Consider the following 11,632-nt stretch of genomic DNA (forward strand, 5'->3'; position numbering starts at 1 on the left):
TCAAGTTTCCTTTTACGAAATGAAATGAGAAGATCACGCCACTTTTATTGTTCTTGGGCAGCATTTCACAACCCATAATCCCTGCCACTGTCGACCCGCACGATCTCTTGCACCCGTGCGCCCCGCTCCAGCCTGGTTCGAGAGGCTTGGCAGATGGGTGTGGGCGCCGAGGAGGGCAGGCTCTTAGCCCGAGGTGGCGGTGAAGACTGCCAGGCCCCGCTGTCCGGGGGGCACGACTCTCAGGGCCTCCACCTCCCCACCTCCACGGGAGGGCTTCTGGAAGTGGATCTCCAGGATGTCCTGCAGCTCCGGGCCATCCAGGACATCAGGAATGTTGAGCACCAGCACTGACTGGGGCACCGGCCGGAACGCGATCTGGAAAAGGAGCCAGGAGATGGGCAAAGGCTCCTGGGAGTCAGGGACTGGGGGCAGGTGGTACCCCTGGGGGTAGGGAAGGGGCGAGGAGGCCAGAGAGGCCGGCAAGGGGGAGGGCAGAGGGGTTTGGGGACTCTGATCCTTGGGCAAGTTTCTGGCAGGCAGGCAGGCGCCTGGCCCAGCCCCTGAGTAACCTTCCCACTTACCTCGGCCTTCTGGATCTCCCCACTGAGGTAGGGGGAGACTCTCACAGGGCACTTACACTTGCCCAGTGGCACTGTGAACTGGCCAACCCGGCACAAGTACTGGGCCACTGGAGGGGGAGAGAGGGATGGACTGCTAGCGTCAAGCGCCCTGCTCTCCCGGGGCCTGAGTCCTCAGTCAGCCCCAGTCTTGTGGGCGGGGCCCTCACCTGCGTCCTTAGTGAAACCCAGCACGACGCCCCCTCGCAGCAGCTCCCGAGACTCCACATCACCACCCCCGTTCCTGGTCTTGACAAAGAAGATCTCCAGCTTGTCCAGCAGCTCCTCCTCACCCAGCCTGAGCCCGGCAGGAAACCCACTGACCAGCACGCTGTGCCTGCTCACCTGAGTGGACACCTAGGGGCAGACAAGAAGGGGAGGCCCGGCCCCGCTGCCTGGGGCCCAAGCGCACCGCAGCCCCTGCGTGTCCCAGGACCCTGCCGCGCTGTCACCTGTATGGTGGTCACCATGGGCAGCTCCAGAGCCCGCACTTGCACCCGCAGCCGGCATTCCTCTATGTGGATCTCATGCTCCTTTTGTTGCAACACCCTCTGGGCCACTGGAGGGGGGCGCCCCGGGGTGGGGGGAGCATGGTCGGTGCCAGGAAGCCTCCCAGCCTCCCCCCCGGGGCCTCTCTCAGAGGACTCACCCTTGGGGTCATCGAAGGTGACCAGAGCAGAGCCTCCAGACAGAGGGTAGCCGATCCGCACTTTGGAAACCAACCACTTGGGCGCTTCCTGGCCCTGCTGAGTGTGTCCTCGGAACACCAGAGGGACCGCAGGTGCCTGGAATGGGACCTGGAGGTGGGGGAAGGGAGGCTGATGCAGCCTTCAAGGGTGGGAGAGGCCCCACCCCAGCCCCCAGGAGGAAAGTGTTCGATGCCGGGGACAAATACATTTATTGAAAGGAGCGGATGGAGCGCCTGGATGGCTCAGTCGGTTAAGCGACTGCCTTCGGCTCAGGTCATGATCCTGGAGTCCCTGGATCGAGTCCCGCATCGGGCTCCCTGCTCAGCGGGGAGTCTGCTCCTCCCTCTCCCGCTCCCCCCTCTTGTGCTCTCTCACTCTCTCTCTCTCTCAAATAAATAAATAAATAAAATCTTTAGAAAAAAAAAGGAGCAGATGAATGTAGGTCAAGCCTATACCGGCACTTTAGACCCAAGATCTTAGCTTGTCCTCACACAGCGCTGCAAGTTTGGTAGCTCCACTTTACAGATGAGAAAACAGGTCCAGAGAGTTCAAGTCACATACTCGAGGTCACAGAGCGAGGAAGTGGCAGAGCCAGGAGGGAAACTGACTTCTAGTTCTTCCTGCCAGGCCACACCCCTCTGCCAGCTTACCTGGTCGTAGGGTAGGGCCCTGAGCTCCCTCCACCGCCGCTGCAGCTCCTGCAGCCTGCTCTTCAGTCCGGCCTGCTCCTCCCGGAGGGCGCCGACGGTCTATTAGAGCAGGGGGGAAATGGGCACACATCCACCTGCCTTCCCGGAGAGGGAGCCCAGGGGAAGGGGACCCTGTTGTGGACTCTCCCACAGCAGAGCTGATGCTCAGCTCCAGGACAGCCCAGCCCCTTTCCCCTGCCCCGGGCGGGTCCTGGCCTGCTCTCCTCAGGATTTGGCTGACCTCATCCCTGGGGGGCCTGGCCGCTCTCTGGGGGCGCAGGAGGGGCCCTGGCAGCAGCCACAGCTGCTCTTTACAGGAGAGCTTGCTTTTAACAAACACTGAGCTCCTGCTGCGGGGTGCTGGGCACGGACACAGGGAGACACAGGGACAAGAGGCCAGCCCTCGGGTCTGGAGGAAACGGTACCCAAGGCAGCATGTACCCTCACACGACGGACTGTGGAGGACATCGGGAGTATGGAGGAGGGACCGTCGTCCCATAGGACTTAACATCACTAGGGAGGCCTTCAGAAGGAGTGGGGGCTTAGAGTGGCAAAATGTCATACTATTACCTAACATTTATTTTTTTTTTTAAGATTTATTTGTTTATTTATTAGAGAGAGAGCATGAGAGGGGGGAAGGGCAGAGGGAGAAGCAGACTCCCCGCCGAGCAAGGGACTCGATGTGGGACTCGATCCCGGGACTCCAGGATCATGACCTGAGCCGAAGGCAGTCGCTTAACCAACTGAGCCACCCAGGCGCCCTTAGCTAACATTTATTAAGCACTTACTATGTGTCAGGCACTGTGCCAAGCTTTTGATATGGATTGTATCACTCCATTCTTGAAACAACCCTATGAGATAAATTCCCTCAATCTTATTTTACAGATGAGGAAACCAAAGCTCAGAGAGGTTAAGTGACTTGCCCGAAGTCATTCAGCACTATGCAGGCTGGCTCCAGACTGCTAATCTGTGCTTTCCAGTGAAGAAATCAAGCCCCCCCACCCAAAAGAAGTCAAGCCCAGAGTGGGGGAGCAGTTTACCCCACATCTCCCAGCTTGTCCCTTGACTGCCACTCTTTCCACTGTACTAAGCAGCCTTTCAGGCTGGGTATGATTTGGAGCAAGTCCAGAGACGAAGAGTGACAACATGGGCAAGGGAATGACACCAGGGATACGAATAAATGCACCTTTGTTTGTGGGATGGAGTAGACGTTAGCTGGCAGGGTTCACTCTGTGGTTGGGAAGCCTGATAAATAAGGTCAGCTCAAAGAAGCGTGAGCTCACTTGGGAAGGCGGGACTCTGTCCTAGTCATCTCTGTATCCCCAGTGTTCAGCAGAGTCCCTGGCACAAAACGGGCATTCAGTCAATGTGTGTTGAATGAATGAATGACTGCAGTGAATGAATGACAGAATGGGAGCATACTACAGAGGGCACCGAAGACATTCAGTGTGAGTTCACTCTGTTTTTAAGCAGAGGAAAGCCAGGGCTTGACCAAATAATGCTGGTTTATGAGTAGTGAGAAAGGTACCCAGTTCTTTATATTTCTACAAATAAGGTGCCTTTAAGGCCTGGTTAGATGACATCAATGAGTCCAGGAGTCACTGTAGATGATAGGGAATGCTAGGGACTCACAGACTGGAGAGAGCATGTCCCCACTAAAGTGGAAGCCTCTTCTCAGCTCCAACCAAGATTTTCTCACGTGGGAATGTGGTTCCAGTATCCTATACCTTCCCATTTTTAAAAAAAGATTGTATTTTATTTATGTGAGAGAGAGAGTGAGAGCAAGCATGAGAAGGGGGAGGGGCAGAGTGGGAGGGAGAGGGAGGGGGAAAGAATCTCAAGCAGGCTCTGCACTGAGTGTGGGGCTCGATCTCATGACCCTGAGATCATGACCTGAGCCAAAATCAAGACTCGGTCGCTCAACCGAGCCACCCAGGCACCCCAACAAATATAGAGTTTTCTTTTTTTTTAAAGATTTTATTTATTTGACAGAGAGAGAGAGAGACAGTGAGAGAGGGAACACAAGCAGGGGGAGTGGGAGAGGGAGAAGCAGGCTTCCTGCTGAGCAGGGAGCCCGATGTGGGGCTCGATCCCAGGACCCTGGGATCATGACCTGAGCCAAAGGCAGATGCTTAACGACTAAGCCACCCAGGCGCCCCAAATATAGAGTTTTAAAAAGAACCATTCAAGCAGGGGAGTTCAGACCCGATATCAGTAGGAGATGGGGAACTAGTGAAGATTTCTGATGGGGGGGGTGAGGTGCTGGGCACAGTGTTTAAGAAGCAGCTTTGCAAGCCATGGCAGGATGAACCCAAGCAGCGGGGTTCATCCCACTGATGAAGGAGTGAGACTCTGAGGTTCTAATTCCCACTGACATGGCAGGAGCTGAGCTAGGCCTCTGGCAGTGGGCATGCGCGGGTAAGCACATTTCATGAGGAAAGCGCCAGGACTCTGTGGATGCTTATATTAAGGAGACAGAGGGGACAAACTGGAGAGATGATGCCAAGATTGTAGACCTGGGTGTCAAGAGTTTGGTAGAAAGCCAGGGACCCAACAGGCAAGGAAATGAGCCAGTGGTTATTGGGGGCCTGCTAGGTGCTGGGCACAGTTGGACCCCATCTCCATTTAAGTATCATAAAACTGCCCCCTGTCTCGAGCTCCCAGCTGAAACTTCTCTCTTATAGGACCCTCTGAAGGACAACACAGGCTGATCGTAGTCACTTACATGAATTTGACTACACATACATGAAAACATGGTCTCCTAAATGCAAGCCAGTGTGCATCTGCCACTCTGCCGAAAAAAAAAAAAACAAAAACTGCAATCCTTTCCCCGTGGAGCTCATTGACAGACTGTAAATTCTAGATACTCTAGGGGTGAGTTAATGATTTAAGGTTAATTCTGACTACCTACATGCTTCTGCTTTATTTGCCAACTTTACAACCTAGCCACCCCAGAAGATAAAATCTCATGCTATCTATGTTCATCATAGGGGTATTGGAGGCAGTTCAGCCTAACAGTTAAAAGCACAAACTCTGGGACCAAACCTCTGGAGCTTACATCCAGCTCCTCTTAGTCCTGCAAGACAATGAGCAAGTTACTGAACTCTGTGCCTTGGTTTCCTCATCTGTAAAATGGGCATAATAGCAATTTCCACCTACATATAATTTTGTTGGAAACAACGGTGCCTGGCACATAATGCATGCTATGTTGAATGCTTTCTATTGTATCAATCCTCATTTTATTTTTTAAAAAGATTTTATTTATTTGAGAGACAGGGAGAGTGTGTGAGCCGGGGGAGGGACAGGGGGAGAGGGAGAGAGAGAATCTCAAGCAGACTCTGTGCTGAGCATGGAGACCCCTGTGGGACTTGATACCACAATCCTGAGATCATGACCTGGGCCAAAATCAAGAGTCGGATGCTTAACCAGCTAAGCCACTCAGGCACCCCTATGAATCCGCATTTTATAGCTGAGGAATCTGAAGTTTCTCAGGGTTAATCAGTGGGCCAAAGTAAGTCAAACCCAAGGCTGTTGAAGACACATGGGGTCAGGGACAGGACTTGGTGGAAAGGACTCTGGGTTGGAACAGCATGTGGTGATGGAAGAAGCCAAAAAGAAGGAAGAACACTTTGATGGACAGAGCCTTAAAAAATGTAATCTTTGGGGCACCTGGGTGGCTCAGTCGGTTAAGCAGCTGCCTTCGGCTCGGGTCATGATCCCAGGGTCCTGGGATCGAGCCCCGCATTGGGCTCCCTGCTCGGCAGAGAGCCTGCTTCTCCCTTTCCCTCTGCCTGCCGCTCTGCCTACTTGTGCTATCTCTCTGTCAAATAAATAAATTAAAAAAAAAAAAAATCTTAAAAAAAAAAAAAGTAATCTTTGAGGATACCTAGTCAGGGGTCAGGGGAGACAAAAGGAATGGCAGAGAAAAAAAAAAAAGAAGGCCTGGCCAAAGATAAGGCGGTGCCAGGGCCTGGACTGGGGACTGTCAGAGACACAGAGGAGGGGGAGCGATGAAGCAGGGCTTCAAGGGAAGGAGGCTATAAGAAGTCCACGCGCTCATCTGCTTTCTCATTCACTCATTCAACAATTAGCTACTGAGCTTCTACCAAGTGCCAGGCACTGCGCTAGGCTCTGGAAACATAGTGGTGAACAAAACACACAAAACCTCCTTGTGGAGTTTATATTCTAGAGGATGAGCCAGACAATAAACAGAATAAATAAAATCTACAGTATGCTAGTGGGGTTAGTGTTGTGGACAAAAACCAAGCAGGGGGAGGATAGAGAATGTTGGAGTACATTTTAAATGGGGTGATCAGAGCGGGCCTTGCTGAGATGATGCTGGATCATTTACTTGAAGGAGATGCAGGAGCAAAGCCATGTGTGCACGTGGGGGAAAGTTCTATGCAGAGGACAGCAAGCGCAAAGGCCCTGAGATGGGAGTTTGTCAGGCGGATCTGAGGAATAGCAAGAAAGCCAGTGAAGCTGAGCAGAGGAATTGCGGGGACGGGGGCTGGAGAGGAAGTCACAGAGGAGGAAACGGGTTGGGACAATGCAGGGCCTTTTACACAATGAGGGGTGGGAAGCCACAGACAGGATGACTTGGCTGTTGTGTGACTAGACTGATGTGGGGAAAGGGCACAAGCAGGGAGACCTCCGAGGAGGCCATTACAGCGTCCAGGAGAGCCATGTTGGTGGCTTGGACCAGGCAGGAGTAATGGAGGTGGTGAGGGGCAGTGGAGTCTAGATTGGTTGAGGTTGCCGATGGATCAGAAATAGAGTGTGGAAGAAAGAGAGGAGTCTGGGATGACTCTAAGCTTTTTGGCCTGAGCAACTGGAGGGAATGAGAGCCATTTTCTGAGATGGGGAAGACTGTGGGTGGAAGAGATTTAGGGCAGAAAATGAAGGGTTTATTTTGAACACATTAGATACAAAGTGCCTATTTGACATGTCAGTGGAGACAGAGGGTAGCAGTTGCCTCTAGGGATCTAGTATTCAGGGAAGATGTCCAGGCCGGAAGTATACGTTTGGGGATTATTCATGTGGGGGAGGTAGAGTCACAAAACTAAGTAAGATCACAAGAAAGTCTCACAACTACATGAGAGCAACAGGGAGGGAGGTGCAGACATAGAGAGGTCCAAGGGCTGATTTCTGGGGGCACCCACCACTAAGAGGTCAGGGGAACAGAGAAGCACCAGCCAAGGAGGATGCAGAGGAGGGGGTCAGTGAACCTAGAGGGAGAAGAGGAGTGTGAAGAAGGGTTTCAAGGAGGAGAAGCCAGCGTCTGTGCCAAACGCTGCTAACAGGCCAACAAAGATGAGGAATGAGAATGACCACTGAGACTGAGTGACAAAAAAACAGTCCTACTTATAAGGAAATGGCCAGAAGTTCATGTACAAAGATTATTATTGTGGCTTTATTTAAAACAGACAAAGAGAAGGGTGCCTGGGTGGCTTGGACGGTAGAGCATGTGACTCTTGATCTCAGGGTCTGAGTTCGAGCTCCACATTGGGTGTAGAGTTTACATTAAAAACAAAACAAAACAGGGAGGCTTGGGTGGCTCAGTCAGTTAAGCGTCTGCCTTCGGCTCAGGTCATGATCCCAGGGTCCTGGGATCGAGCCCCGCATCGGGCTCCCTGCTCCACGGGAAGCCTGCTTCTCCCACTCCCCCTGCTTGTGTTCCCTCTCTCTCAATCTCTCTGACAAATAAATAAATAAATAAATAAAATCTTTAAAAAAAGCAAAACAATAAAATAAAAACAAAACAACAAAACAGACAAAAAGAAATCTACATATCCAACAATAGAGGAATAGCTAGAGGCGTCTGGGTGGCTCAGTAGTTGAGCGTCTGCCTTCAGCTCAGGTCATGATCCCAGGGTCCTGGGCTCGAGCCCCACATCGGGCTCCCTGCTCAGTGGGGAGCCTGCTTCTTCCTCTGCCTGCTTTTCCCCCTGCTTGTGCTCTCTCTCTCTGTTAAATAAATAAATAAATAAAATATTTAAAAAAATAGAGGAATAGCTAAATAAATATATCATGTAGCAATTCAAAGACATAGAAAAACATTAAACGGTATGAAAAAATGCTCACAATAAGCCAAAAAAGCAAGATACAAAACTGTATAGAAAATAGGATCTCTATTCTGTTGATTTAAAAAGTTTTATTTCATAAGGATCTTTATTAACACATAAAAACGCATGGGGGTGCCTGACTGGTTCAGTCTTGGAAGAGCGTGTGAATCTTGATCTGGGGTCATGAGTTGGAGCCCCACATTGGGTGTAGAGATTACTTTAAAAAAAATATAAAATCTGGGCGCCTGGGTGGCTCAGTTGGTTGGGCGGCTGCCTTCGGCTCAGGTCATGATCCTGGAGTTTCGGGATCGAGTCCCGCATCGGGCTCCCTGCTCCGCAGGGAGCCTGCTTCTCCCTCTGACCCTCCCCCCTCTCATGTGCTCTGTCTCTCTCATTCTCTCTGTCTCAGATAAATAAATAAAATCTTTAAAAAATAAAAAAAATAAAAAAAAATATAAAATCTTAGAAAAAAATAAAAAGGCTAAGAAACTCTGGGAAGATAGACACCAAAATATTATTTTTTAAAAAAGATTTTGTCAGAGAGAGAGAGCATGAACAAGCAGGGAGAGTGGCAGGCAGAGGGAGAAGCAGGCTCCCCGCTGAGCAAGGAGCCCTACGAGGGACTCAATCCCAGGACCCTCAACAGACTGAGCCACCCAGGCATCCCCCAAAATGTTATTAATAGAGGTTATCTCTCAATAATGAATTTAGGGTGATTAAAATAAAAGAGTTTCCTGAACCCACCTTTCAATATGTAAAGGCTGTTTAAGGGAGTAGTTTTGGCAGAGGTAGAAGATGGGGGTGAATCAAGATAATCTTCGGAAACTGGGGTTCTGAAAGTTTGGCAGTAACATTAACACATACTGTATGCTTAGTAGGTGCCAAGCAGTGTGCTAAGTTTTTATTGTATGGATTTATGGATTATCTGCTTTAATTTTAATTTTTTTTTAAAGATTTTATTTATTTATTTGTCAGAGACAGAGAGAGAAAGCAGGGGGAGCAGCAAGCTGATAGAAGGAGAAGCAGGCTTCCTGCGGAGCAGGGAGCCCGATGCGGGACTCAGTCTCAGGACCCTGGGATCATGACCTGAGCCGAAGGCAGATGCTTAACCAAATGAGCCACCCAGGTGTCCCTAATTTTTTTTTTTTAAGTAATCTCTACACCCAGTGTGGGGCTTGAACTCACAGCCCCAAGATCAGGAGTCACTTGGTTCCAACAACTGAGCCAGCCGGGCGCCCTGAGCCTGTATCTTTCTTACATTTGTGGGACGAATGAAAAATTCCCAAGCAAGACATTTGTGTATTTATGAGATGGGGGAGTAGCAGGGAGGGAAAGACTGAAGAAGCTGGAGAGGGGAGGAGATTCATTCATTCCACAGCTGTTTATCGAGTGCCTACTGCAGGCACAGTGCTGGCATGTCTAGGGATCAAGGGCCAACAGGCTAGACAGGGGGCCAGTCTTAGTCTAGCAGGAGTCGGGGCATTCACAGGTCAGGAAGGGGAAGACTACAGCACGCAGGGGTTAGGTAAGCTCTTGGAGGAGGAAGAGGTCTTCCTGTGACCCGGAAGAGGGCTCAGCGTTCAGTTCAAATGAACTGTAAGGCGAGGAACTATCCATTTCAACTCTAGGGTGAAACATAAGGAGGGAAAGTTTGTTGGGCAAGATCTCAGGAGATAAAGGTGTGAACGAGTCTTACACTTTTTGGGTCACAGAACCCTTTAAGTATCTAGTGAGAACTGAATTCTCTCGGAAAAACGCATTCACACAAGGAATTCATGAGCTCTTGAGGTGAAGGTTACAAAATTGTCTCTGAGGCAATGGGTTAGGGGAGAGCTAATCCCAGCCGTTTGCTTCTCCCCAGAAGTTTAGCTGGTCTAAGAGACGGGCAGAGAGGCTTGGCCACCAGACCCTGAGATAACTGCAGATGCCCAGCCAAGAGGAATGCTCCTCTGCTTCTCCCCATCCCCCAACACTCTCCTCACTTACGGCATCACCATACATCACTGACATGGGCCTGGGGTCCGGTTGACAAGAGCTGAGGCTTCAGAGCTGGGCACAAAGTGACAGTGTCCCCTATAACTAAACTCTTGCTTCTACCTTCCGAGGTGTCTTTGTCCTCTCCAAGCTGGGTCTAAGATACACTTCCACTTTCATTTCAGCAAAACCCTGGCCGTTGTTTACACGCCCCAGCTGGTTTCCCCGCCCCTGGGAGGAGCCCTTCTGGCCTTGGAAGTTGACTTCGCTGACTGGAGGCCTGAGGGGAAGCCACCCACAAGTAACAGCAAACAGAATATGGGCCCCAATCAACCACTGATTCCCAGCCTATTAATCCCAGTACAAGCCCGTTGGTAGAATTTTGTCTGCTGTTAAAGATATTTCCCTGGAGGGGCACTGGGTGGCTCAGTCGTTAAGCGTCTGCCTTCGGCTCAGGTCATGATCCCACGGTCCTGGGATCAAGTCCCGCATTGGGCTCCCTGCTCCAGGGGAAGCCTGCTTCTCCCTCTCACACTCCCCTTGCTTGTGTTCCCTCTCTCGCTGTCTGTCAAATAAATAAAATCTTAAAAAAAAAAAAAATTTCCCTGGAGCCTAGAAAGATGACGGGCACAGGCAGACTAAGATTGAATGAGAAATGCAACCAGGATAAGGCCTCTCCAAGTTCACAAAGCCATGCTCATAGCCAGCCATTTGTGGAGAGCTCTTCTGTGCCCAATACTGGATCTGCTTCACATGAGTTAACTCAGTCTTCCAAACAACCCCACAAAGTTGCTTTTGCCATTTTACAGATGAAATTCTAAACGTCTGAGGCAGGGAAGTATAGAACCTTGCTCAAAGTCATACTGATAGAAGTCAAGCATGTATTCAAACCTGGCTGGAACAGTATTTGAATTTGGGCCTTGAGGTAGAGTGGAGAGAACTTGTCAGTTTCTAGGCAGAGGGTTTAAATTTACTTCCATTTGTGACTGAGTAGGCAAGCTACTTAGGAGTCTGTCTCAAGAGATGCCCAATACTTAAGGGTGAGGAATCAAACAAAAGCACATAGGACACGGTGCACAATAGATTTGTTTTCCTAATATCCAGTCCAGGATTCTTCGAGTAATTCACAGACCTAGCCCTTCCCCCACATCCCAGGTGGATGTATGCCAAGCACAGTGCTTGGGGAATACACCTGTTTGACTCCTACTTCCATCTAGGGACTTAGAACCAGCTCAGCCGCACAGAGTGCCTATTTCACCAGTAGAGCAGGGTCACAGGTATCCAGTGAAAAGGTAAAACGCCAGATGCGCCAAATACCTTTCCTGCAACAGTTGGTGACACAACTGTACCCAAGACCCTTGAATCACACCTTTTATTTTTTTTTAAAAAGATCTGAGGGGGCGCCTGGGTGGCTCAGTCGTTAAGTGTCTGCCTTCGGCTCAGGTCATGGTCCCGGGGTCCTGGGATCGAGCCCCGCATCGGGCTCCCTGCTCAGCAGGGAGCCTGCTTCTCCCTCTCCCCCTGCTTGTGTTCCCTCTCTCGCTGTGCCTCTGTCAAATAAATAAAAATCTTAAAAAATAATAAAAATAAAAAGATTT

At 50.5% G+C, this 11,632-nt stretch overlaps 1 protein-coding gene across 5 annotated transcripts; it reads right to left on the reverse strand.

Annotated features, from left to right (window-relative positions):
• Nucleotides 1-25: 25 nt before the first annotated feature.
• On the reverse strand, nucleotides 26-10,541 carry IFI35 (interferon induced protein 35). 5 transcript variants are annotated; one of them, XR_014140476.1, is made up of 7 exons: nucleotides 10,158-10,229; nucleotides 1,957-2,055; nucleotides 1,070-1,414; nucleotides 788-974; nucleotides 582-688; nucleotides 129-375; nucleotides 26-58 (listed from the first exon to the last, which is right to left on the reverse strand). XR_014140476.1 is itself a non-coding variant. In XM_081804940.1 (7 exons), exons 1-7 carry the CDS (start codon nucleotides 10,212-10,214, stop codon nucleotides 184-186), a joined length of 897 nt encoding a protein of 298 aa, XP_081661066.1. In that variant the 5' UTR covers nucleotides 10,215-10,531; the 3' UTR covers nucleotides 26-183. The 5 variants fall into 5 exon arrangements, 4 of the variants coding, with proteins under 4 accessions (XP_081661066.1, XP_081661065.1, XP_030889654.2 ...); XM_081804940.1 differs by having other exon boundaries at nucleotides 26-375; nucleotides 1,070-1,176; nucleotides 1,267-1,414; nucleotides 10,158-10,531; XM_081804939.1 differs by having other exon boundaries at nucleotides 26-375; nucleotides 10,158-10,541.
• Nucleotides 10,542-11,632: the final 1,091 nt, after the last annotated feature.

Source organism: Leptonychotes weddellii, chromosome 15 (genome assembly GCF_054177405.1).
Source record: "Leptonychotes weddellii isolate Sample4059 chromosome 15, ASM5417740v2, whole genome shotgun sequence".
Taxonomy (NCBI): Eukaryota; Metazoa; Chordata; class Mammalia; order Carnivora; family Phocidae; genus Leptonychotes; species Leptonychotes weddellii.

Excerpts from the sequence above, each read along its gene's own strand:
- IFI35 (XM_081804939.1), bottom strand. The coding sequence starts at position 10,214 with ATGAAAGTGGAAGTGTATCTTAGACCCAGCTTGGAGAGGACAAAGACA. Across the intron at positions 2,056-10,157 it reads GGACAAAGACACCTCGGAAG|ACCGTCGGCGCCCTCCGGGA; the intron begins GTAGAAGCAAGA and ends CTGCTCTAATAG. Across the intron at positions 689-787 it reads GGGTTTCACTAAGGACGCAG|TGGCCCAGTACTTGTGCCGG; the intron begins GTGAGGGCCCCG and ends CTCCCCCTCCAG.